The sequence below is a fragment of the Dipodomys merriami genome, unplaced genomic scaffold, assembly GCF_024711535.1.
Source record: "Dipodomys merriami isolate MVZ:Mamm:240054 unplaced genomic scaffold, mDipMer1.0.p SCAF_68, whole genome shotgun sequence".
Taxonomy (NCBI): domain Eukaryota; kingdom Metazoa; phylum Chordata; class Mammalia; order Rodentia; family Heteromyidae; genus Dipodomys; species Dipodomys merriami.
In genome coordinates this window covers 1,340,171-1,365,602 of record NW_027206268.1, presented here as the reverse complement: position 1 = coordinate 1,365,602, position 25,432 = coordinate 1,340,171, and the positions used below count along the sequence as shown (strand labels likewise).

General features: G+C 44.3%; 1 protein-coding gene across 8 annotated transcripts in view; it reads right to left on the bottom strand.

Moving 5' to 3' along the window:
* Nek11 (NIMA related kinase 11) overlaps positions 1–25,432 on the bottom strand; it is a 109,373-nt gene that overhangs the window by 61,190 nt on the left and 22,751 nt on the right. For 7 of the 8 annotated variants that reach the window (XR_011368530.1, XM_070005405.1, XM_070005406.1 and 4 more), the window contains 4 exons: positions 13,296–13,461; positions 6,246–6,364; positions 5,116–5,180; positions 3,004–3,130 (listed from right to left, as the gene is read on the bottom strand). Coding sequence is in view for 7 of the 8 variants with exons in the window: in XM_070005405.1 (XP_069861506.1) it covers positions 3,004–3,130; positions 5,116–5,180; positions 6,246–6,364; positions 13,296–13,461 (477 nt within the window). In the remaining variant the exon portion in view is untranslated. The remainder of the gene's footprint in view (positions 1–3,003; positions 3,131–5,115; positions 5,181–6,245; positions 6,365–13,295; positions 13,462–25,432) is intronic. The other variant, XM_070005411.1, reaches the window with a different exon arrangement.

The window sequence follows — 25,432 nt, the reverse complement described above, 5'->3', positions numbered from 1 at the left end:
CGTTAGCCTTGAGCTAAAGAGCTGAGGGACAGCATAAGAAAAAAAGAGCTTAAAAGATTACACGGAGTATCATTTTTTGTAATAGCCAACAGATAGGTAAAACATTTAGCCCATTATTTATCAATTAATCATAGAGTATGCACTCCATAAAGCCGAGCAACTCCTGTTGTACTTATTTCCATCATCAATATCAATTTAAAAAGAATTTATTAGCTGTGTGATGAACTACTTTAAAATTCATCAGGCCACACTGGTATTATCTGCAGCGTTTCTCTGAGTCATTCATGCTGGTGTCACTGCACAAACAGAGTACATACTTGCATTACACTTTATATGATGTTTTCCTAAATAAGTTTCTGTCGGGTGAAAATAACACCACCAACTCTGATTCCTGAGAAGACATGACCTCCTGGGCCCACACAGTACTTCTGGGGTCAAAGGAGACTGAGAGGCACTGGCTCTCTTATTCTAGAACTTCCATCACCAACAGCTAAGGAGGCTGTTGGCTGTCTGCTACGAGCATATCTCATTTTAATGACAGGTGCTGCTGCCTGTGTTTAACCTTTTCCTGCATCTTTCACCAGAAAGATTCCTTCTGTGCCCCTTCTAATCTTCCCTCTCTCTTTCAATCATCTCTCCCCTCCAGAAGGGTTCTCTAGTGGGGATACTTTCTTCGTCCTGTAAATGCCAGGCAGGTGCTAGTTCCTCTCTGTCACCTTCTGCCTGAAACTAAGATGCTTCCGTCCAAGATACTAAAGCACTGGGCATGAACTAGACTCTTCCCAAGTCCCCACCCCCTGGCCAACTTCCATCCTGGAACTCTCTGATCCTCCCCACTCCCAGTTTCCTGACACCATCACCTCCGCTTAACAATAAGGATACAGGGCCACAGATCCAAGAGTAATCTAGTTCACTTCTCAAGATAAATGAAGCCAACCGTGAAATGGTCCGTGTACTTACAGTATCATTATTCCAACACACAGTCCTTTATTCCTTCTTTGTACAAAAAGTAAATTCTAACTATGTGTGCTTTAAATCAATTTAAAGTGCTGAACTAAGAACTCAACCTTGTATTTATATTTCTTTTTTTTTTGGGGGGGGGGTCCGGTCGTGGGGCCTGAACTCTGGGCCTGGGTGCTGTCCTTCAGCTTTCCAGCTCAAGGCTAGCGCTCTACCACTTGAGCCACAGCGCCACTTCCGGCTTTTTTCTTTTTTGCTTATGTAGTGCTAAGGAATCGAACCCAGGACCTCAGGCATGCAAGGCAAGCGCTCTACCACTGAGCCACCTTCCTAGCCTCAATTGTATTTATATTTCTCCTGTGGAGAAAAAAAATTATTTGGTAATTACATATACAAATCAGCTGTGTTGAAAGAATATTTTTTTTCAGTGAACCTAATTATCCTAACTTTCCAAATAACTGTTTATTAACTTTTGGGACCTAACTCCCTTTAGGGAGAGATTTTCATATACATGAATACTATAAATAACTGAATCCAGATAGGTTTCACAAATTACTGAAGGGAGATAAGGCTACACATAGGCGAACATTAATACATGAAAATGTAATTAGTGTTAGACCAGTTCTTCTTTAAGCGTTATAAATATAACATGCAAAGCTATCAGTGCGAACGCAAAACAGCTATAAATTATTCATGTGTTTCCAGTGCTTTGAAAATACCTACCACGCTAAAGTACAGTCATGGTTCTCATCCTCATTCAATCTCATCTTCCTAAGTGTCTTCCTAAGATTGCTCATCACACTTCTAAACTGCCAATATAATTAATAGTTCTGTTACTGTTTCCACTTTTGGTTTGGTAGGACAAATTCCATTATCAGCTAAGCTGTTTCTGACTTTAGATAGGACCAAAGTAAAATACTCAGTTCATAAAGAGGTGGTGGTTCTGGGGGAGGGAGGTCCTCAGCCTGTGCTTGCTGAAGTGTTAATAATCACTGCCAAGGGAGGTGACTTAATGCCTGGACAGATATATTTAAAAAATCCTATTTTTATATTGGGAAGGTTTGGGCTCTTTTATGTTTTGTGTTTGTCAGATATTTTTTTAACTATAAAATATCACAGCACTACAGCTGATATTTCTACAAGTCTCCTTGCGGGTTGCAGGAGCCGTTTGTAAGACAGAAGTAGCCTGGACACAACAAAGACTCTTCTCTTCATTCTGACTCCTGCGGTCCACTGCCTCGGTTTCCTAGGAACTACCAGGCTAGCTCCCTGGGGTGACTCACTTATTCCTAACTATGGAAAAGGCAATGTTCTCCCTTTGGCGTCTCTAAGACCATGAAGTGGGCACATCCTTCACAGTGCTCTTCTTTTGAGAGCTCAGAAACTACTTAGCACAGATTTGCATACAATAATTATTTACTTAATTAACAAGTTCTCCGCTAGATTGTCCTTTCCCTCCTTCAAGGCTGAACATTACGTAAGATTCCTCTTCAAAGAAACATTCCCCCGCACCCTTAGCCCCCATAGGACTTGCTGCTCGTAATAGGATGTCCGGGGCCAATTCTCTACATGATTTACACTAGCTCAAGAGCTCAGAGAAACTAAGAAATCACACACGTAGCTACCACTGGCAACCCAGAGTCCTAAACTTCATGGTATCCATAAAGCCTGGCTCTGTCCTTCAATTCCTAAAAGTAACAGTAAGAAGAATGTGCAGAGGAACTAACTGCCTGTTCCCCCCACAGAGCTGCAAGTTTTAGCCTTGGGAATAAAACGAAGTGCTGTCTTTAGGGTTACAGATGCTTTATTTAATAGGTTAAGCAGCCACATATCAAAATTTAATGCCTCTGGTACATTAAGAGCTTTCCCCTGTGGCTCTAAAAAAAAATCCAAACCAACCAATTAATCTATGAATAAAGAGAATTTTTTAAATGAATTTAATGGGATAGAGCAAGTTCCAAATGCAAAGACCTTTAACTCTGGCCACAGAGTGACTTGAAATGTCAAATGGGTGGAGTGGACCAGTGGGCCAAAGCCGCTTACCAGATGTCGGACTTGGTGTCGTAGCCTTGGTGTGTCAGGGTCTCAGGACTCATGTAATGGGGGGTTCCGGTTAGAGTTGTGGCCATGTCACAGGAGCCCATCAGGAGTCGAGAAACTCCAAAGTCCCCTGGAAACAACAATTAATCTCCATGAGTGCTTTAAAACAACAACTGTCAAGGGCTGAAAATAACCACTGAAGATGGCCTAATTTGGGACTGTTTATTATGTAATACCGTTTTGAAGGAAAGGCAAAGTGTTATTTTAAATTGTACAACACTGGTAAATAGCTTTAGAAACATAAGCTTTATAGGGAATTAAAAACAAAAGAAGGGAATTTTTAGCCAGGAAAAGTAAATTACATAAACTAAAATTCTTTATTTCTGGAATCAGGGAGAACGAGGCAACCCGATATTAAATATTTCAAATCTGATAAGAGTAAACAGTGCTTATGGAAGGCTTGAAGATGATGATGCACAATTTTATCTTAGTTAATCTTAGTTAATTATAATCTTAGTTCATAATAAAGGAACAAGTCAAAGAAATACCTGAACCTGCCAGGCACTAGTAACTCACACCTGTCATCCTACCTACTCAGGAGGCTGAAATCTGAGGATCATAGTTTGAAGCCAGCCCAGGTAGGAAACTGTGAGACTCTTTTTTTTTTTTTTTTTTTGTCGGTCGTGGGGCTTGAACTCTGGGCCTGGGCGCTGTCCCTCAGCTCTTCAGCTCAAAGCGAGCGCTCTACCACTTGAGCTACAGCGCCACTTCCGGTTTTCTGGTGGTTTATTGGAGATAGGAGTCTCACGGTCTCTCCTGCCCGGGCTGGCTTTGAACCGCGATCCTCAGATCTCAGCCTCCTGAGTAGCTAGGATTACAGGCGTGAGCCACCAGCGCCCGGCTAACTGTGAGACTCTTATCTCCAATAAACTACTCAGAAAAAGCCAGAAGTGGCGCTGTGGCTCAAGTGGTAGAGTGCTAGCCTTGAGCAAAAAAAGCATCTCAGAGACAGTGCCAGGCGCTGAGTTCAAGCTCCAGGATCAGAAAAAAAAAAAAAAGACTAGAATCTATTCAAGAGCATAAATATAAAAATTTGAGTACATCAATTTCCCTACTTTTGCCCAATTAGTGGTATGCCTTTATTCCTTCATTCCCTAAGACCACCCGAGGGGGCACTTAGGCAATTTAGTAATTATCGGAATGGAGGCAGAGTTCTCAGGAACTATTACACCAGTGTTTAAATGGTGTGAGATAACTTCTTGTAGTCTGATAAAGCAAGTGAGAAACCTTCAAGCAAGCTAGTGAAACATGTCCCTTCGCTTGCAGAGACCTGGCAAGAGAGCAGGAACTCAGAGGCTACTTGGAAATCAACCAAGCACCCAGCAAATGTTTTTAAGACTCCATTTATATCGGACGATCAGAAACAAAATGATTGGGTTTTGAGTTTTGAGGGGCCCATCCAGATCAGGGCAAAAAACTTGGGAAGCTGAAAGAAACCAGTGCTTACTCTCACACTTCCATGAACCGCCAGCTTCAACCTGACAGGAGAACATCGAGGATATTCTCATCTATGGCTTTGGAGTACCTGTTAGCAACCATAGCTTAGTCTACTCCTTCCCTTCTCCACAGCTTAGCGTGTTCCCTTCTTAGGCAACACTAGCCATGTAGTAAAGGCAGTAAATAATCAACTTCCAACCCCCTTTAACTTGGGATGGGGCTTCTCTGGGGCAGCTACCAACATATAAGGCAAGAAGAGCCCCTTAGAGTGACCTTCAGGTCTGGGCAGCTTCAGGACCCCTTATCTACTATTTGGCTAGCAGCCTTAACTCCTAGTCCACCATGATGACGCCCCTGGCCCACATATCCACACTGGGGTCTCTGCCTCCTAGCCCCTTCTAGCCTCTCCTAAACTTCCTAGGTTACACAGGGCCCCTCAGACAATAGCCGTTGTTTCTGCTCAGTTCTCCCTTGTGAGAAGGAGTCTTGTCGGCTCCCTTTCCTGGCAATAAACCTTTCTTTGTTCTCTGTATCTGGAGGTCTGCGTGGTTCTCTGGCAAAGTCTAATCTTTTTATTTAATCTTTCAGTACCTGTTGTTTTTGTTTAAAAAGTCTTACCAATTTTAAGGAGGTTATTTTTCAGAAATATATTCTTTGATTTCAAGTCTCGATGTAGTATTCTCCTGCAGGAGACAGGAAAGGGTAAATGACTTCGTGAAAATTTAAGTTTTTAAAAATTTAAATCAAAATTTAACTAGTATACATGCTAATATGCAAAATGGTTCACCCATCAACCATCACTCACAGAGAGGGTTGGGAGCAGGTAGAAAAGAGGACATGCTGTAGCTATTTCTGTGGGCCAGGCGAAGTTGAGCTCACTGAAAAAGGTTGCTCAGTCCTCTAACACTGAGGCAAATGAACCCCTCACCTCTCCAACAGGAGTGAATTTGTGTGCAACACGCTCAAGATAGCTTTGAGTGATCGGTGGATGTTTTCAGCTTTTAAGGGCATTATTTATATAGCAGTGCCATATGCTGTAGATTTATTCTAAATTAAAATAAAAAAATTAAACAAGTACAGGCAAGCTCCCTAGGAGCCAGTGGAAATTTTCCACCCTTCTGTAACCTGGCTTCTCTTAGCTTTCCCATGGTTGTCTTTATCTTCTCTCTTAGCATACTGCTTTAGTAAGGGCTCCAGAAAAAACAGATCTAAGATACATATATATATATATATATATATATATGTATATATGCATATACACACACACACATATATACACATATATATATATATACACTTTATTACTGAGAATTGACTCATGCGATATTGAAGGCTGAGAAGCCTCATGATCTTCCTTCTGTGAGGCTAGAGGCCCAGGAAAGCAATGATGTGATTTAACCTGAGTCTGAAGGCCTGTGAGCCGGCGGAGCCTGGATGTAAATGAGCTGTTCCAGCCAGAGCTGTGAGGCAGCAAAAAAAAAAAAAAAAAAAAAAAAAGTTTGTGTGTGTGACAAGTCCCTCCTCCTGTCATCTTTTTCTTTGGCCAGCCAGTCATAGGGCCTGAACTCTGGGCCTGGGCGCTGTCCCTCAGCTCTTCGGCTCAAGGTGCGCATTCTACCACTTGAGCCTCAGTGTCACTTCCGGCTTTTCCGAATTGAACCCAGAGCCTCATGCATGCAAGGCAGGTGCTCTACCACTGAGCCACCTTCCCAGCCCCCATTTCATCTTGTTCCTAGAAGTGAACCTACCTCTCATGCATGTAGTCCACTCCTAGCAGCAGCTGGATGAACCATTCTACTACCTGATTTTCTGGAAAGACTTTACCAGTTTCTTTATATTCCTGAATTTTATAGTCCAGATCTCGACCCTGAAACAAAAATAGCAAAAACCATCCATATGTTTATCCGTTGAGGGATTTTTTTTTTTTTTTTAAATAAAGCTCTCGCTGGGTGCTGGTGGCTCACACCTGTCATCTTAGCTACTCAGGAGGCTGAGATCTGAGGATCACAGTTCAAAGCCAGCCCAGGCAGGAAAGGCCATGAGTCTTTTTTTTTTTTTTGGTTGGTTGTGACGCTTGAACTCTGGGCCTGGGTGCTGTCATTCAGCTCTTCAGATCAAGGCGAGCGCTCTACTGCTTGAGCCACAGCGCCACTTCCAGTTTTCTAGTGGCTTATTGGAGACAAGAGTCTCACGGACTTTCCTGCCTGGGCTGGCTTTGAACTGCGATCCTCGGATCTCAGCCTCCTGAGTAACTAGGATGACAGGTGTGAGCCACTGGCACCCAGCTCCATGAGACTCTTATCTCTAATGAACCACCAAAAACAAACAAACAAACAAAAAGAAACGGAAGTGGTGCTGTGGCTCAAGTGGTAGAGCGCTAGCCTTGAGCTGAAGAGCTGAGGGACAGCGCCCAGGCCCAGAGTTCAGGCCCCACGACCAACCGAAAAAAAAAAAAAAAAAAAGTCAAGTCTTGGCCTTGACTCCATATTGTGAGAAGGTAAGGCTTACACGCTCTGGAACTACCAAACTCGACATCGGGCCTCAGCCTTGACCTCTACGGCCTGAACACACATTTACACTGCTTCTAACAGCTCAGCTCTAGGCTCCATCTCCAGGACAGCCCAGGTTCTGCTTCCAGTGCTGGCCTGAGCGAGCAGGCACTATCTCGTGGAAGGGGTAAGTCTAATTTTGGAAAACAGCAAAATCAGAACAGAGCAACTGGGCTTGGTCTTTGCAGCCTCCATGGAGAGAGGGACAGGGACCTTCCACATCCACAGGAGACACGAGAGGCAGCATGAAGCTATCCACACACCCGTCCTTAAGAGTCCTCCTTAGATACAAAGGGAAAGCATTCATAGGCAATGCGACAATCCAAGAGAAAGAAAGCACTTGTAGTCAAGCAACATGAGGTCAACTGACTAATTCATTTGTAATACATTTTTTTAAAATAAGTTTTATTGTGAAAATACTGTACAGAGGGGTTACAGTTACACGAGCAAGGTAATGAGTACATTTCTTATCAAGCATTGTTGCCTCCTTCTCTGTTTTTCCCCTACCATCCCTTCCCTCCCATCTCCATGACTACCCTCCCCATCCCCCACCCCACCCCATAATGCATTTTTTTTTTTTTAAAAAAAAAGTCCTTTTGGTGCAATGTGTGTTAAATATTTGCTTAGCATTTTCCCTCATTCCACGCAGAGACAATCAAACATTGACTTGCAGCCTAGCTGAAGCACCGTTGGCCTGCTGGATTTTCTGGGCCAAGGAGATCCACGCTTGTTGGAATATAAAAATATAGGGAGTTAAACATTGTATGCCTTAGCAAGAAAAGACCATCATTTTCTTCTCCTTCTTCAAACCTGCCTTTACAGCTTCTCACTTTCTAAATCCTCTATAAAGTTTACCATAATTCTGTTGGATCAACCACACTGCTGCTGCCATATTTACGTCCAAAACATGAAAGCCCTTCAGACAAAAGAGGAGCTATAAATATATGCAAATACATTGTTTTCAGCCTTAGTTCTGTTTTTCCATCTAAGAAGACCTTTGCAAAGCTTTCCATCATACAGAGAGAGAGAGAGAGAGAGAGAGAGAGAGAGAGAGAGAGAGAGAATGAAGTGCTAGTTGCTCACACGTGTAATCTTAGCTACTCAGGAGGCTGAGATCTAAGGATCACAGTTCAAAGCCAGCCTGGATAGGAAAGGCCATGAGACTCTTATCTGCAATTAACCATTCAAAAACTGGAAGTAGAGCTGTGGCTCAAAGTGGTAGAGTGTTAGCCTTGAGCAAAAACAGCTCAGGTGACAGTGCATGGGCCCTGAGTCCAAGCCCCAAGACCAACCCCTCCCCCCCCAAAAAAAACCCAGAGAGACAGAGAGAGATTAAAACAAGAACCACAATCATTCAATATTTTATCCCAATAATTCAGATTTTCTAAAACATCTCCAGTGACAGAAAGATTGAATGTCGCCATCTCTTTCCTGAATCATTTTAGATGAGGAATGAGGATGGAGAGACAGCAAGCGAGAGACGGAGAGAAGAAAGAAGAAAGGGAAAGAGTGAGAGAAAAAGAAAAACTTACTTTAAAGAAATATCACTGAAACTGCCTCCCAGCTCTTTCTATTCACCCAATGCTTATTTCTTCCAAAGGCCAAACATAAGCATAGCTGTCTTTTATGAACATGGCTTTCACACACATAATTACCTGCCCCAAGTGTTAAGGATCCTGAAATTGAGGCATTTGTCTCTCTGCTTTAAAATAGCATTCCTAGGCGAACAAGTGCAGCAGTGGTACTCACTGGACACTAATGTTGAAAATGAACTATACAACCAATGGGTGGGAATGAGAGGGAAAAAGTGGGAGAGAGCAAGGGAAGAGGTGACATTGTCCAAAAAGAAATGTACTCTTAGGCTGGGAAGGTGGCTCAGCACTTGCCTTGCATGCATGAGGCCCTGGGTTCGATTCCTCAGCACCACATAAGCAAAAAGAAAAAAGCCGGAGGTGGCGCTGTGCCTCAAGTGGTAGAGTGCTAGCCTTGAGCTGAAGAGCTGAGGGACAGCGCCCAGGCCCAGAGTTCAGGCCCCACGACCGGACTCCCTCCCACCAAAAAAAGAAATGTGCTCTTGCTGGGTGCAGGTGGCTCATACCTGACATCTTAGCTACTCAGGAGGCTGAGATCTGAGGATTGTGGTTCAAAGCCAGCCAGGAAGTCTGTGAGACACTTATCTCCAATGAACCACCAGAAAACTGGAAGTGGCGCTGTGGCTCAAGCAGTAGAGTGCTAGCCTTGAGCTGAAAAGCTGAGGGACAGCGCCCAGGTCCAGAGTTCATGCCCCATGACCGACAAAAAAAAAAAAGAAATGTACTCTTTACCTGACCTTTGTAACTGTAATCCCTGTGTACATCATCACCTTATCTAAAACTACAATGACGACTCTTTATTTCCCATTTGAAGGACTGTAGGATTTTACACTGTCTCTCTGCTTCTGCATTTTATTCTTTTGAGTCCTTTGCCATATGAGGGCATACTGTCCAGTGACATTTACTACAGCGTGGCCAGCATCTCTTCATGCAGCCTGTCCCGTGGATGCTAAGACACACCGAGCTACATTCCCAGCACCCAACTCTCTCCTCAAATACAGAACAGAAGTTGTATGCTTGCTTCCTGTTTTGCTTTCCTGTAACTACACAAGTTCATTATTGAAGGGAAAAAGGACCAGTCTCTAGGAAGTAAAATGTTAGAAGGAGAGACACAAACACACCCTGGCCCTCTAGAGGAAATGTTATCCATTCTTGATGGAACACCAAAAGACTACATCACAGAGCTGGGTCTTGTATGTAAATCCCTCCTCCTACAATTTTCATTTTGTATGCTTATCTGCAAGAAAAACTGTTTGTTTGTACTTAATGTGTTCTTTAATAAATACTCTGTGGATTATTTTCTAAGGATTTAATTAAGGGAGACAAATCAAGCACGGGTTCAGACAAAAATTATGTTCGGCTATGACAGAGAAAGAAATACAATTTTTTGTGATGTAGTCTGATTTGAACCTAGCAATATGAAAAACATTTATTATTTTCTCTAAGCTTTCTTCCAAGTCAAAGCTAAATGCTTTGGATGAGCTGCCACATCACAGTTTAAGTTCTGATTAGTCTCAGTTCATTTTGTTTTCTTGTCTTTGAGAAATGTGGATGATTTTTTTTTTCCGGCAGAACAACTTTAATGAAGAATACAGACTTGAACTTGAACCATCATTGACGCCTCCATCAGTCTGTAATGCTGTCAGAAAATGCTTTCCCTCACTAATGTCAGCCCTTGAAAGTTATGACAAAGCCTTGATGTTAACTTCTAAAGTTTCAAAATTCTGTAGCCCAAACTATCATTGGTTGATTAATGGTCTAGCCTCAGTTCCTCATCATAGATAGCCGACATCAGAGAACTTTAAAATACCAAGGCTTTCAAGAAATAAAGACTCAACTACAGTGTTTTAAACGTCATCTTTGATTATCATGAAAAAGTTAAATCCTATAAGGATTTGATTTTTTAAAAAATTAATCCATTTTTAAAGCTGTCTATAGAAAAACAACTAGCTTAAAAGACCAAAGTAGAACATTCTCAGAAGAAGCCCAGATACAAATCTGAAATGGGAGAAGAATATACAAAGGGAAAAAACAAAAAAAACAAAAACCATGTCTGCGTTTGAAGGCTAGAAGAAGCATGAAAAATCATTCTGCCCTACTTGTCTTTGCTTTAAAATTAAAAGGCGGTCTCTTATTAATTCACTGGGCCGATATCTCAAAATGCTATTCCCTCACCCTGCCACATCTCCATTAAATAAACATCCCCCACTGGGGTGTGAATTCGAGTGTATTAGATCAGCCAGCTGCTTGCTGGAAACACACAACTTGGATATTCCTAGGTGACTCTGGAGGTGGCCTAGTGGCCACACGTGGAGACAAGACATTAGACGATGACATAAATGGACCCTGTATTTCATATTTAACCCAACACTGAAAATACGTTCGCCTAATGTTTGAACAATCACGGTGTGCTTTTCTACCCCCTGAGCCTCTTATCACATTGTTCCTTAGTGGAAATGTCCGTTTGCCCTGTTCAACCTGACCAAACCCTTCCCTACATTTCAGGTTCAAAGACAGTGTGTACCATTCCTCAGGACGCTGGGAAGTGGCAGCCTGACCGCTCAGGGGAGCAAAGACCTCCCCCCACCCACCCAAGCTGGTCTCCAGTGCAGCCAGCAGCCATCACCATGGCAACGGTGATGGGAACCCTCAGCTCCGCCCTGGAGAGCAGCCCAGTGTTTAAAAATTAACACAGATGATCCCCCCGGTTTTAGATCCTTACCAACACACACACACATTTTTTTAAAATAGAATTGTCCTTCCTCTAGCTAAAGAGACTGAGTTTGCATATGGATGGTGAGTTTGATGGGGTGATTCTCAAACTTGAACTTATTTCCAACTCACCTGATCAGCTTGTCACAACACAGATGGCTGAACCCCACCCCCAGAGTTCTGACTCAGTATGACTGGGCTGGAGGCCAACGAGTTCCCTAGCGATGTGGATGCTCTTGGTCTGGGATCCCATTTTGAGAAGTGCTGGGATTACACAGTCACAGTTGTGTCAGTGTTAATTTCCTGAGCTTCCTGTAATCGGTTGTACTGGACTTGGGAGAAGGTTCTTCGCTTTTTAACAAATCAGAAAGTATTTGGGACAAAGAAGCGTCTCGTTGGCAACTTTGCACTCATCAGCTTTCTGTTGCTATGACAAAAATACCTCAAAATATTCGGTTTCAGAGGAGGAAAGGTTTCAGCTCACTGGTTTCGGAGATTTGGGTCCAGGGCTGGTTGTCTGGCTTCATCACTGTTAAGCCTGGGGTGGGGGTGGGAGGGGCAGGACATCATGGTAGGGAGCAGTGCTGGAACAAAGCTGCTCACTTCAGTGCAGCCAGGAAGCAGAGGGGTAGTGGAGGAGACTAGCATTCCGACATCCCTCACAGGACACGCCCCAGGGACCTCCCTCCCTCCCACCAGGCTCCGCCCACTGTCAGGATGCTTGCCAAGTAAGCCTTTAATACCTGGCCTTCAGAGGACAGCCAAGATCCAAATCATACCACATTTACTCTCAAATGGTTCAGGGAAAAAAAAAGAAAGAATAGTTAAGATAGAGTAGATAAATAAATAGTATGATGAATCAAATGTGGAAAAACTGGGGAATCTGGAGGAAAGGTAAACGGTGTTCATTGTGTTATTCTTTAATTTGTCTAATAATGCAAAAATTACATAAAAATTAGTTAAGGCACATCATCTATGCCTACCAATATGGTAGCCCTTAGCTATACAGGATTGTTTTAAATTATTTAAATTAACCAAAACATAGCATCCAGCTCAACTTCAAGGGCTAGTAGGCCAGGTATGACTGGTAACTCCTATACTGGACAAAACAAGTATAGACATTTCCACCATTATAGGAAGTTCTACTGGACGGTGCTAATGACAAGTTAAAGTATTCTAAGACTGTAAAGCTGTTTAAAAAATTCACTTTGCTAGGTGTCTGAGGCTCACACCTGTAATCCTAGCTACTCAGGAGGCTAAGACCCAAGGATGGTGGTTTGAAGCCAGCCTGGGCAGAAAAGTCCCCATGAGATTCTGATCTTCAATCAGCCACTCCAAAAATGGAAATGGAGCTGTGGCTCAAGTGGTAGAGTGCTAGCTAGCCTTGAGCAAAAGAGCTCAAGGACAGCGTGCAGGCCATGAGTTCAAGTCCTACAACCACCACCACCAACAAATAAATTCACCCTGCCAAAAGCAGTAGCAGAGGTATCAGTACAAGCCAGTCATGTCTGAATTAAGATGGCCTATTAAGTGAAGGACCTAAAGAAAGAGGATTGAATCACAGCATAGCTATGCATGCAAATGTCTGTCATTTCACACGGCTTTGAGACCTATTGCCAGGGTGGCTGTTCAGAAGTACCACCACTCTATCCGTCTCATCACCTTAGTGATTTTCCTGATCATCCCTTGGAGAAAGAAGACACTTCAGTGATCTTAAAATATATATTCCCTGTGACTGAGTTTGCCACGGTGGACAGATGGTTCATTAGAAATGAGTTTTGTCCGTCTTTTAGGAATGGTTATTCTTTGCTTCAAGACATGAAGGTCTCTATTAGTCTGTCTTGTGGTTTGATAATTGAACTTTGGAGATGTCATCGCTTTACATAAGGCTTTTTACTATGACCCAGATTTCTATTAAGATCTCGGGAGAGAAGAAGAAGCTCACCTCGCAGTATTCTGTGATGATGCAGAAGTTAGCTTTCTCCACAAAGCTTGCATGGAACTTGACAATGGCTGGATGGTCTAGCTTGGAAAGGAGCTGGGCTTCCAAACTGGCCTGGATAGTCTCGTTTGGGTTTAGTTCTCCAACAGAGATTTCCTTCAATACCTTTCTGTGGCAAAAAAAAAAAAAAAAAAAAAGGTAAATACGTTTAGGGTTTTAAAAAAAAAACACAAAACTCATTTAAATCAGTGGTATAGAACCACTTAACAGGTGCATAGGTTGCGTTGAGCTCGTATGGCTCTTGCTGCCTGTTATGATGCTGTTTCCTTGGGTGTTCCTGGGTCCTCTTCCTGTCCTGATCAGTGACGTGGCCTCCTCAGGGCCTCTGCCTTCCACATCTGTGCCAAACAGCACTGCTGGGATTGGCCCTTCTTGTGTCTCACCAGTCATTTGATTTCACTGGGTCTTTCTCGCGTTGTTTCTGTCTCTCTGTGTTCTGTCTCTCTCTCTCTAGTATATATAAAATCTGAAACCTTCAACTATCTACCTGCATGTCTTATTTTCTTTTTTGCCTATCACTATCTCATTCCTGTCTTCTCTCTGACTCTGTACATACGTATGTATACACACACACACACACACACACACACACACACACACACACACACACACACACACACACACACACACACACACACACATGCATTCATTTCTTGATCTTGCAGTCCTAAAATTTTCCAAATCCATCCATTTATTACCAGTCAGGAGAATATTTTTAATAGACTGTCATTCACCTATCATACTTTATTGCTACTACTAAAGCATTGAGAGAAGGAAAGCATCGCTGATTATATTAGAAGAGGTATTTAGGATCTCTAGCCTGTATAAATAGGAGAGCTCAGTAAATCTCCAAATCATTAATTTTTTTTAAAAAAAATTGTGATAACTTAATGAGGATTGGACCAAAACATTTGCTCTTTCCCATTTAAGAAAAGTAGTCTGATGAGCAAATCAATTACGGGACCACAGTGTAGACAGGATGGCTGGAGAAAAGCACTGCAGAGCACCAATTATGCGTTCAGCCAGATGCTGCTGATTTTAAGGTGGCTCCCGCTGTTCATTAAGAGTAGGCTCTGCAGAGCTTGCACTAGAAAAACATTTTGCAGAGATGTTCTTTCAGAGATGCTACCTATGCATATTAATTAAAATGTATTTACAGTAGACACGCTCTTAATTATAGGCCCTTGGAGCAACTGATAAATCAGTCCTCATTCTCCAGCGGTGTCTAACAGATGCTCACGACGCCCTGGTTGTCAGCAGTGCCCAGGGCTATGAGGCCTCTCTGGCAAGTTCACCAACTTCCCGAAACACTGTGTTTACACTCGAGTCTACCCATGACAGTTGTGTGCAGTCATTAATTCAGACTTACGTGGATATAAATTGATGAAGGATAATTATCAGTGATCTTTGCTGGGAAAATGCTTACCCAAAAAAAAAAAAAAAAGCTGGATAAGGACATTCTGCAAAATAAATTGCTATCCAGTTTTGACAAAACAATTCAGAGTATGGTTCAACATGTTAAAAAAAAAAATCTAAAGGTGTATAGTGTAATCCCAGCTCTTCAGAAAGCAGAGATCAGGAGGATCATGTTTGAGGCCAGCCCAGGCTCTAACTCAATCATAAATAGGGCATGGTGGTACATGCCTTCATCCTAGTCATAGAGAGATTATTAAACAGGAAGATCTTGGTCTGGGACAGCTTAGGTGAAAAGTTAGCAAAACCTCATCTCCCTCAGCACGCAGGATACGGTGTCCTGCCCTGACATCTCAGCTACTTTGGAAGCCAAGCGAGGAAGATCTGAGCTCACATTGCTCAATTTGCATTGTATATTACAGAAGATAAACACACAAAAAAATTAGTGTTATGGATATGATGTATGCAAAAAAAAAAACAAGATAAAGGGGCTGTAAAACCAGGGGACATGAAAATGGCGGCCATCTACTTAAACAACAGAGCAAATGTACAAGGACATGCTTTAAACTTATATGTTAATTAATACCGTTTCATGTTAAAATTGCTTCCTGGATTCTAGCAAATACTGGCTCCATTCAACGTTAAGAGAAGAGGGGTCTACTATTCGATCCACGCTATTCTGTCAACTGTTCTTGAGTTCTTATGGGCAGCCAGCCCTCCAGGCATTGTTCTTGTGGAGAAAACAGGATCTCCTCCAGCCATACCACAGGCAGAATGTACTTCCTGGGTCACACTTGGGGACCCGGAAGCTTTGATGCTGCAGTTCATACACTGCTATGTAGTATTTCCTCTCCCATGTCTCTCGGTGGGTCTACAGTTAAAAAAAAAAAAAATCCACCCAGTTGTACGCAGCCATTCTTAGCTAGATCTGTCCTGGAAAGCTGAGAACCCAAGCAGGAAAGCAGCAACATGCTCTCTTCCTGCTACAGTGCTGGGAAAGATCCAGTGCCAGATGGATCACATTTCCATCCCAACGTCTCAAGAGATAAACTTCTGAGATGACCATTATTATTAATGTTTTTTTGCCAGTCATGGTGCCTGAACTCTGGACCTGGGCGCTGTCCCTCAGCTCTTCAGCTCAAGACTAGTGCTCTGCCACTTGAGCCACAGCGCCACTTCCAGCTTTTTCTACTTATATGGTGCTGAGGAATCGAACCCAGGGCCTTATGCATGCAAGGCAAGCACTCTACCACTGAGCCACCTTCCCAGCCCGACCATTATTACTTTTTTTATTTTTTATTTTTTTTGCCAGTTCTGGGGTTTGAACTCTGGGTCTGGACACTGTCCCTGGGCTTCTTTGTCTCAAGGTGAACGCTCTACCACTTGAGCCACAGCGCTACTTCTGGTTTTTTCTGTGTTATGTGGTACTGAGGAGTCGAACTCAGGGCTTCATGCATGCTGGACGAGCACTCTACCACTGAGCTACCTTCCCAGCCAAGAGAAGACCATTATTGAAAGTCTCATTATCGTCAGTGTCCTCCCTGGTCTGCTCATGCTGATCTAGAATCATCCTCAGGAGACAGCCCTCGGCAGGCCCCGGCTGCTTCCAAGTGGGCAGCAGTGGAGAGGACGCCGGGCCCCTCTGCCAGTGCAGGTGTCTTCCAACATGATCGCAGTTACAGAGTTGGCACATGGGCTTTCCTTCCCCAAGCAGGTGCATGGCACTGGTTTTGTTAGGTTCAGAAGACCTCATGGATGTCTTGACTTGACGATGAAGTAACGTCTACTGACATTCATGCTAGGTGATGGACATACTCTAACAGAATGACCTGTTACCCAGACTGGCAGGGTCTGCGCCTGCATGAACTGGAAATGCCACAGGAGCCGCCCTTCCCTGTAGACTTCCGAAGGCTACAACGCAGCAGGCAAAGCTCAGTGACATATTCCCGGCTGCGCCTTTCCAGAAACCATGTCCCAGCTAGCATGCACTTGTGACAGGCACAGTGGTGAAGCATGAAAAAACAAGGCCAGAGACGTGTCTTGTTCTCTTGCTATGGAGGCACAAATGCTACAGAAGAAAAACTTTCAAGATGTTTAGTTTCTCCTTCTGGTGAATATTAACCATTGTGTAGCAGAGCAAGAAGTCTATGTGTCATTACCGGAGCCCCATCTGGCAGTCCGGTGATAAGGTGGAAGATCTCATTTGCCCTGGCCCCCTCCCACCCTGCCCTGGCCCCCTCCCACCCCGCCCCGGCTGCTAAGATGGGTGGGTATCTACCATAATCCTCTCGAGCTGGCCCAGACCTTCAGCTCACTACACCCGTGGCCCTGAACGGACACGAGAGACTCTCGTGGCCTATTGCCTAATAGGAGATCCATATCGGAGCTTACCAAGTGAGCAGCTTTCCCCTGGCTCTGTGGCTCTCAGCCTGTCACCCTTTGGAGAAATGTGACAGGTGTTTCTTTTTATCAGAGCCCACAAGTGGTCGGGAGAAACTTCCATGACAACGGCCAAGATGGGCTTTCCCTGGGGACCTCGCCATTTTGCAACCCTCCGGCTCCTCTTTTCTGAATGCCATATGCTTCTTTCTATCTAAATAGATGGACACACTTGGGAGATGGACTTTGGAAATTTTAGGGGGTGACCATGGTTAACGCCAGCCCCTTGAAACTGGGTCCACCTTTTCTGCAAACGGGGCATATGAAATGTTTGAGAGATTGTTCATAGGTTACTTCCCCCAAAACTTCTGTGTACTCTTTCACATTGTTACCTGATCAACTTAGCAGCCGACATGGCCTTAGAGGGAAGAGAGAGAGAGAGAAAAGAAAGAAGAGAGAGAGAGAGAGAGAGAGAGAGAGAGAGAGAGAGAGAGAGAGAGAGAGAGAGAGAGAGAGAGAGAGAGAGAGAGAATCAGTACAGAAAAGATCAGTCAATTCCCTGGCTTCTGAGTTCGCAAAGAAGAATCTAAAGCCAGGGGCTGGGAAGGTGGCTCAGTGGTAGAGTGCTTGCCTTACATGCATGAGAACCTAGGTTCGATTCCTCAGCACCACACAAACAGAAAAAGCCAGAAGTGGCACTGTGGCTCAAGTGGTAGAGTGCTAGCCTTGAGCTGAGGAGCTGAGGGACAGCGCCCAGGCCCAGAGTTCAGGCCCCGTGACTGACAAAAACAAAAGAAAGAAAAAAATCTAAAGCCAAAATGAAAAATTCCAAAGGAACAATTCCAGGAGGGAGGTTAAGAAAATAAGTTGGAGATGCACAGGCAGGGGTACAAAGGGGGCCATCAGAGGACTCTAAGATGGGAAGGACCTCAAGGCCCTTAAACTAGACAGAGTCACCTGCTCGGTCCACACCTGGGAGCCTGCGCCACGTAAGCGCTTCCCCCATGACCATAAGTCATTGCAAAAACTCAGGCAATGATCACAAAGTCACCAGAGGTTTGGATTCCTTGCTCCCCCCCCCCCCCCACTGCCCCGCTTAAAACTGAAGGATGTAAGGCAGCAGTGTCATGACAGTGAGAACATCCAGTTATTTCAAGCCGGGCGCCGGTGGCTCACGCGTGTCGTCCTAGCTACTCAGGAGGCTGAGATCTGAGGATCGTGGTTCAAAGCCAGCCCAGGCAAGAAACATCTGTGAGACTCTTCTCTCCAATGAACCACTCAGAATACCGGAAGTGGCGCTGTGGCTCAAGTGGTAGAGTGCTCGCCTTGAGCTGAAGAGCTCAGGGACAGCGCCCAGGCCCAGAGTTCAGGAGAGAAAAAAAAAAAAAGCTATTTCATTGTTTTTCTCCCCTTATGAGGGTTTTGTCCAGTAGTACTGGAGATTCGAACCCAAAGCCTCAGGCTTGCTGGGCTGGCGCATTACCACTACGAAGCTATGCTTTCCACCCCGTTTCTCACTGGCTATCTTTCTAGGATAAGGTCTTGCTTTCCCTTCAGGGTTCATGTCAAAGCCTCAACCCACCTACTTGAGGGTTTCTGTTGGAATCAACCTCCTCTGTGCAGAAGTAGTCTCAGATTTCTCTGCCTGGGCTGGCCAAGAACTACAATCCTCCTCATCTCAGCCTCCCACGTAGCTTAGAATCAAAGATGTCTGCTGGGACCACGGGCATGGGCCACCGTGCCGGGCTTCCTTTCTGTGGAGTCCCGTGGATTTTTCTGTGTTGGGCTGCCCTGCAACTGTGCTCCTCCAATCTTGCCTTTCCCGTACAGCTGGGGTGGACAGGCATGCGCTGCTGTGCCCACCGATGAATGGTCTTGTCAGCTTTTCTGCCCAGGCTGACTTCAAATCATGATCCTCTCCTCCCCATTATAGGCATTAGGAGCCGATGCCAAACTAGGGCGACTACTTCTTTTTTTTTGTTTTTGTTTTTTTAATCGGTCGTGGGGCTTGAATTCTGGGCCTGGGCGCTGTCCCTCGGCTCTCCAGCTCAAGGCTAGTGCTCTACCACTTGAGCCACCACAGCACCATTTCCAGTTTTCGGTGGTTTATTGGAGATAAGAGTCTCATGGCCTTTCCTGCCAGGGTGGCTTTGAACTGTGATCTTCAGATCTCAACCTCCTGAATAGCTAGGATGACAGGCGCAAGCCACTAGTGCCCAGCTATCCACTTTTATCCAAAAGAACAGTCAAGCTTCATACAACATGACTTTTTTTTTTTTTTTTTTTTTTGTCAGTCATGGGGCTGGGCGCTGTCCCTCAGCTCTTCAGCTCAAGGCGAGTGCTCTACCACTGGAGCCACAGTGCCACTTCTGGCTTTTTCTGTTTGTGTGGTGCTGAGGAATCGAACCCAGGGCCTCATGCATGTAAGGCAAGCACTCTTCCACTGAGCCACCTTCCCAGCCCAACCACATGACTTTTTCTAGTATTAATACCAGGTCTGACTGAATTCAGGGTCTTGTGCTTACCTAGCTTGCTAGCTTAGCTGATACTACCACTTGAACCACACCTCTAGCTTGGCTTTTTGCTAGTGAATTAGAGATGAAGATTCTCAAGACTTTGCTGCTTAGACTGGCCTTTTGAATTTCAATCCTCCAATCTCAGCCTCCTAAGCAGTAGCTAGGATTACAGGCAGGATTAGAGCAAGTGCCAAGCTATCACGAGATTTAAAAAAAAAAAAAAAGTAAGGGACTCTCATCTAAGCCATGCTCAGCTCTAGAGGAGTCATTTCTAGAAGACCATCAAAAAGTAAGTCTGGCTCACGCCTGTCATCCTTGCTACTTAGGAGGCTGAGATCTGAGGATCAAGGTTCAAAGGCAGCCAGAGGAGAAAAGTTGGTGAGACTCTTCTCTCCAATGAACCACCAGAAAATCAGAAGTGGCGCTGTGGCTCAAGTGGTAGAGCGCTCGCCTTGAGCTGAAGAGCTGAGGGACAGCACCCAGGCCCAGAGTTCAAGTCCCATGAACGACAAAAAGAAGGAAAGAAAGAAAGAAAGAAAGAAAGAAAGAAAGAAAGAAAGAAAGAAAGAAAGAAAGAAAGAAAGAAAGAAAGAAAGAAAAAGAAAATAAAAGAAGGAAAAGAAAGCAAGACTGAGATAATGGTCTGAATGTAGGTGGAGTGCAGAGGAGTGAGGACATAAGATCCAGAAGGAAAGGAAGGCCTTAAACAGTGTTACAGAGACAGTTACCAATGGGGGCATCTGAACCTTCATCCTAGAGAGACTCTAAGAGCTAGTGCTTGTAGAACGTGAGGCGCTAAGTTTCCCTGCCCTAGGGGAGGGGTGAGAGGCGCCCACCATCCTCTGTCTTGGCAGAGCCTAGGAGACCCTGCAGTTGGGTAGTGAGTGTCTGCAGCAGTGCCCAGGAGGTACAGAGAGGCTCCGACACCATCTCCCCCAACACAGGGATAAAAAAAAAATAATGGGAAATTTCACCAATTTTTAATTGTGATCTGCCTGTGTCTGTATTGCTGACAGCACAAAACCGGACAGCAGTGGCTCATGCTTGTAATCCTAGTTACTCAAGAGGCTGAGATCTGAAGATAGTGTTTCGAAGCCAGCCTGGACAGGAAAATCTGTGAGACTCCAATAAACAACAACCAAAAAAGAAAAGAAAAGAAAAGCCAGAACTGGAGCTGTGGCTCAAGTGGTAGATCACTTAGCCCTGAGCTCAGGGAGAGTGCCCAGGCCCTGGGTTCAAGCCTCAGAATCCACGTGTGTACACACACACATACACACAAAAGCAAAGAAAAAGATACAGTAATTCCTAGACTTAGTATAACCTCACCAAGAAATACTTTAACAGAAAATAGAGTTATTATACACAGATGATAAGCAGATAGTAATTAATGAGACAGACAAAAGAGTTGAATTATTTCAAACATTTTTTTGGCAAATATACTATCTCTGGCTCCAGTCTAGATTATGTTTTAAACTTGTGGTGACAACTTCCATGCAGTGTTTCCATGCTGGCACTGTAAGAAACTTTACAAGTTGCCTTTTATTTTTTGGAAGGAACAGAGAGTAAACATAAATATCAGGAGCAGGTGGTTTGAAGACAGATACTGCCTGAACTAGAAATCAATAAGCACGTGAATTCTGCGGCCTTTCCTTGTCTGTATAAATGAGGAAAACAGGAATGTGACCTGCAGCATCTTAAGGCTAGAGACGGCACTGGTGTTCACTGCATGTTCTCGGCAGAGAATCTGTGGTGTCAATCCAAGGGCAGGGCTGGCTTCAGGATGGACCGATCCAGCCTTCAGAGGGCATCCTTCTAGGTCACATGGAGGAAAAAAAAAAATGCCAAACTTCTTCTTGCATAAAGTTCTGTCCGCCTAGCATTTGCCCAAAGAGCGAATTGCCAAATATCGTAATTAACCAGGAGCTGCAAAAAGCCAGCATTTTCTTGGGCTAAGCTGCCAAAAGCCTGTGCATCTGCCTCGTCTTTCTAAGGCAGCTGGCTCCTTCCCCTCTCTAAAGCCTTCATTTGCAAAGCTTCCTTCCAGTCTCCGTGAGAGCTTCTGGCAGTGTCTCAAAAGGGTTCACTGAAGAACGACGTCTTTCTCCTTTTTTAGCTAAAGGGTGAATGGATTGCCCCTCAAGGAAAACCAGAGTTCCAGAACTTCTTTCTCCCTTTCTGACTGTAAAAGTTTTCTTTGTGACCAGGAAATGTAGGAGGGTCATTCTAAATTTCTGTCCACACCAGATATGGCTCCTCATCTCCCACCCTCTCTCCCCCACGTCTTGAGGCAGATGGTCAGGCGGTTTTATTTTTCGTATTTCCACAGATGGGCAGTCAGTGGATGCTGTGGCTTAGTTATTTCAGGAGATCCTGGTGGCTGTCTACCAGACACAGTTGTTACTCCCCCCCCACCCCGCAACACGCCCACTGTCACATGCTCTGGGAGGACCCTCGACCTCCTACCCTTCCCCCCACCCCGTTCCCTAGGGTAGTCGTAATGTATCTAAGCCAATCAGGTAGTCCCAGTCACTTCATCTGATTAGGCACGTGGCCACTTCCGGTGGTGGGTGAGATATGAACTTGTTCAAAGTTCTGAAGGGTTTAATGAATATGAAGTTTTTTTATCAGGGAGGAGAAATTCCTAATATTAAATTACTAGACTGTTTTATACAGTCTAAAGCCTCAAACTTGAAGAATAAAACTACTATAGAGTTAGGGACTCCAAGCTGGTCACAATATTTATTTTATTTTTTGCTGGTCCCGGGGCTTGAACTCAGGTCTGGGTTCTGTCCCTGAGCTCTTTCTTCTTTTTGTTGTTTTTGTCAGTCGAGGGGTTTGAACTTGGCCTGGGCGCTGTCCCTCAGCTCTTCAGCTCAAGGCTAGCACTATTCTACCACTTGAGTCACAGCGCCACTTCCGGTTTTCTGGTGGTTTATTGGAGATAAGAGTCTCATGGCCTTTCCTGCCCAGGCTGGCTTTGAACTGTGATCCTCAGATCTCAGCCTCCTGAGTAGCTAGGATTACAGGTGTGAGCCACTGATGTCCCAGCTCCCTGAGCTCTTTTTGCTCAAGGCTAGGCTCTACTGCTTGAGCCACACCGCCACTTCCAGTTTGTTTGGAGCAGTTAATTGTAGATAATAGTCTTACAGACTTTCTTGCTTGTCTGGCTTTGAACCATAATGCTCAGATCTCAGCCTCCTGGGTAGCTAGGAATTACAGGCATGAGCCACTGGTGGCCCGGCTAGTTACAAGTTCCAAGAACTACAAGTTACATCTATATTGAGGCATTGTGAACAGCTTTCATCTCAAAGTCTCTCTTGAATCTACCATATCTAAGCCTGGAAGGTGTCTGTCTGTCTGTCTGTCTGTCTTTCTCTATCTCCCTTCCTCTCTCCCAAGATCCCATTGCATACTACTATATCCACCTGTTGCTTGGGCAATGCTGTAAAGTTCCCAGAGTTCTTATGGAATCCCTGGCCCCAAGCAGTGTCTAAATGGAGCTCAGTTTGCTTTTTCCTCAGATTTCCAAATTCGGCTCATCCCTTCACAGCCACTCTCAACATGATTCTTGTATTTACTTGTCTCCTTCTGATTGAAAATAATTATATTTATTCATTTCCGGGTTCCCCAGGGACTGGCACAATTCTTGGCACAGGGTGGATAACCCAGAAATGTCTGTGGATGAAGGAACGATCAAAACCAAGATGCATCCCAGACATTCTTGGTTAGAGGTACTGGGAGTCACAACCCCCTGGATGAGGAGCCTGTTCCTCTGGGGACATAAATCAGCTGCGTATCAATCAGAAAGGGGAAATGTATTAGAAATCTGCCTTTAAACAGAGGAAAGTGGGAATGGCTGACAAGAAAAATGGCTATCAGCTGACAAGCAGTGTGGCTCGGCTATTTCACCATATTGCTGAGACACGACAATACTCATAGCAACCTACAGGTTTAAGAGACACACACACAAAGGGGCTGGGGAGGTGGCTCAGTGGTAGAGTGCTTGCCTCGCATGCATGAGGCCCTGGGTTTGATACCTTAGCACCACATAAGCAGAAAAAGCCGCAAGTGGTGCTGTGGTTCAAGTGGTATAGTGCTAGCCCTGAGCTGAAGAGCTGAGGGACAGCGCCCAGGTCCAGAGGTCAAGCCCTACCACCAACCAAAAAAAAAAAAAAAAAAAAAAGACACAGACACACAGAGACACACACACACACACACACACACACACACACACACACACACACACACACACACACACACACACACACACACACACACACACACACACACACACACACACACACACACACACAGCTGCACACTAAGCCTGGCCCCTTACTTAACTTCCAGATGGATTTATGTATTTGTTCAATTTTAACACTAGACACAACCCTCGGAGAGCAGACAGTGAAAACACCTCCACTTGTTAAAAGTTCAAGTCATGTATCCAAGGTTACTGAGCTATCCTTTGTTTGTTGAAGAAACAAAGAAACTAGCTCTGAAGAATAGACTGCTGTCTTTAGATTTCATGTTTTCCTTTCTTGTTTTGGTGTAGAGATAGATCTTCCATGTCTAATAACTAATATAATCTTATTTTTAAAAAATCATTTTCAAATCATTTTTCAAATAACAAAAAACAACCCTTCTACTTACTTTTTTCTCTTCCTTAGCATTAGAGGGGGAAAAAGAAACAAAAACTTTGCCCTGGCAACTGAATAATCATCTTGTTTTTAAGCGGCAGTCATGAGGCTCTGTCTGATCATTAATTATCATCTGAGAAGTTATAGAAAATTCTACCAGTGATCAGGATCATTTCCAATTAGACAGCCCAGATCTGTGGTTTGGAAGTGTTACTACGTGGAGAAAGAAGTGTTTCTCAGGACTTGCCTTTCTGAGTGAGGAGATGAAACCTACATTTTTGTTTCTGAGGTTGTCCTGGAAACAGGAACCACAATTCTGCTGGTATAATTTTCTGTGTTTGGAAAACAGGTTTTAAAAGTTCAGCTGCAAAAGCTTCATTTTCTAGCCAGACGCCAGTGGCTCACGCCTGCAATCCTAGTTACTCCGGAGACTCACGGTTCAAAGCTAGCCCGGGCAGGAAAGTCCATGAGACTCTTATCTCCAATGAACCACTAGAAAACTGGAAGTGGCATTGTGGCTCAAGTGGTAGAGTGCTCGCCTTGAGCTGAAGAGCTGAGGGACAGCGCCCAGGCCCAGCGTTCAAGCCCCACTACCAACAACAACAAAATCATTTTCTTTATGATTGTTGAGAAATGGAGAAGAAGCAATATGCATTAGAAAACAAGCATCAGGGGACTGGGAAGGTGGCTCAGTGGCAGAGCGCTTGCCTTGCATGCCTGAGGCCCTGGGTTCGATTCCTCAGCACCACATAAGCAAAAAGAAAAAAGCCAGAAGTGGTGCTATGGCTCAAGTGGTAGAGCCCTAGCCTTGAGCTGAAGAACTGAGGGACAGCGCCCACGACCAGAGTTCAGGCCCCATGACCAGACCCCCAAAAAAAAGAAAAAGAAAAAGAAAAAGAAAACAAGCATCAGTAATGTAAGACTCCAGGAACCAATCAATCACTCTTCATTACCCAGGAGAGATACTCAGTTTTGAACAAAGAACCTGTTTCTGTCCACAAGGAAATTAAGTCACATGACAATGCCAGTAAGGATATGAAAATAATTCACAACAGATAATCAGGTTAGCTTTTGTTATGGTTGTTATATGCTCCAAATTTGCAACTAATGTTAGGTTAATACTTTAAATGCA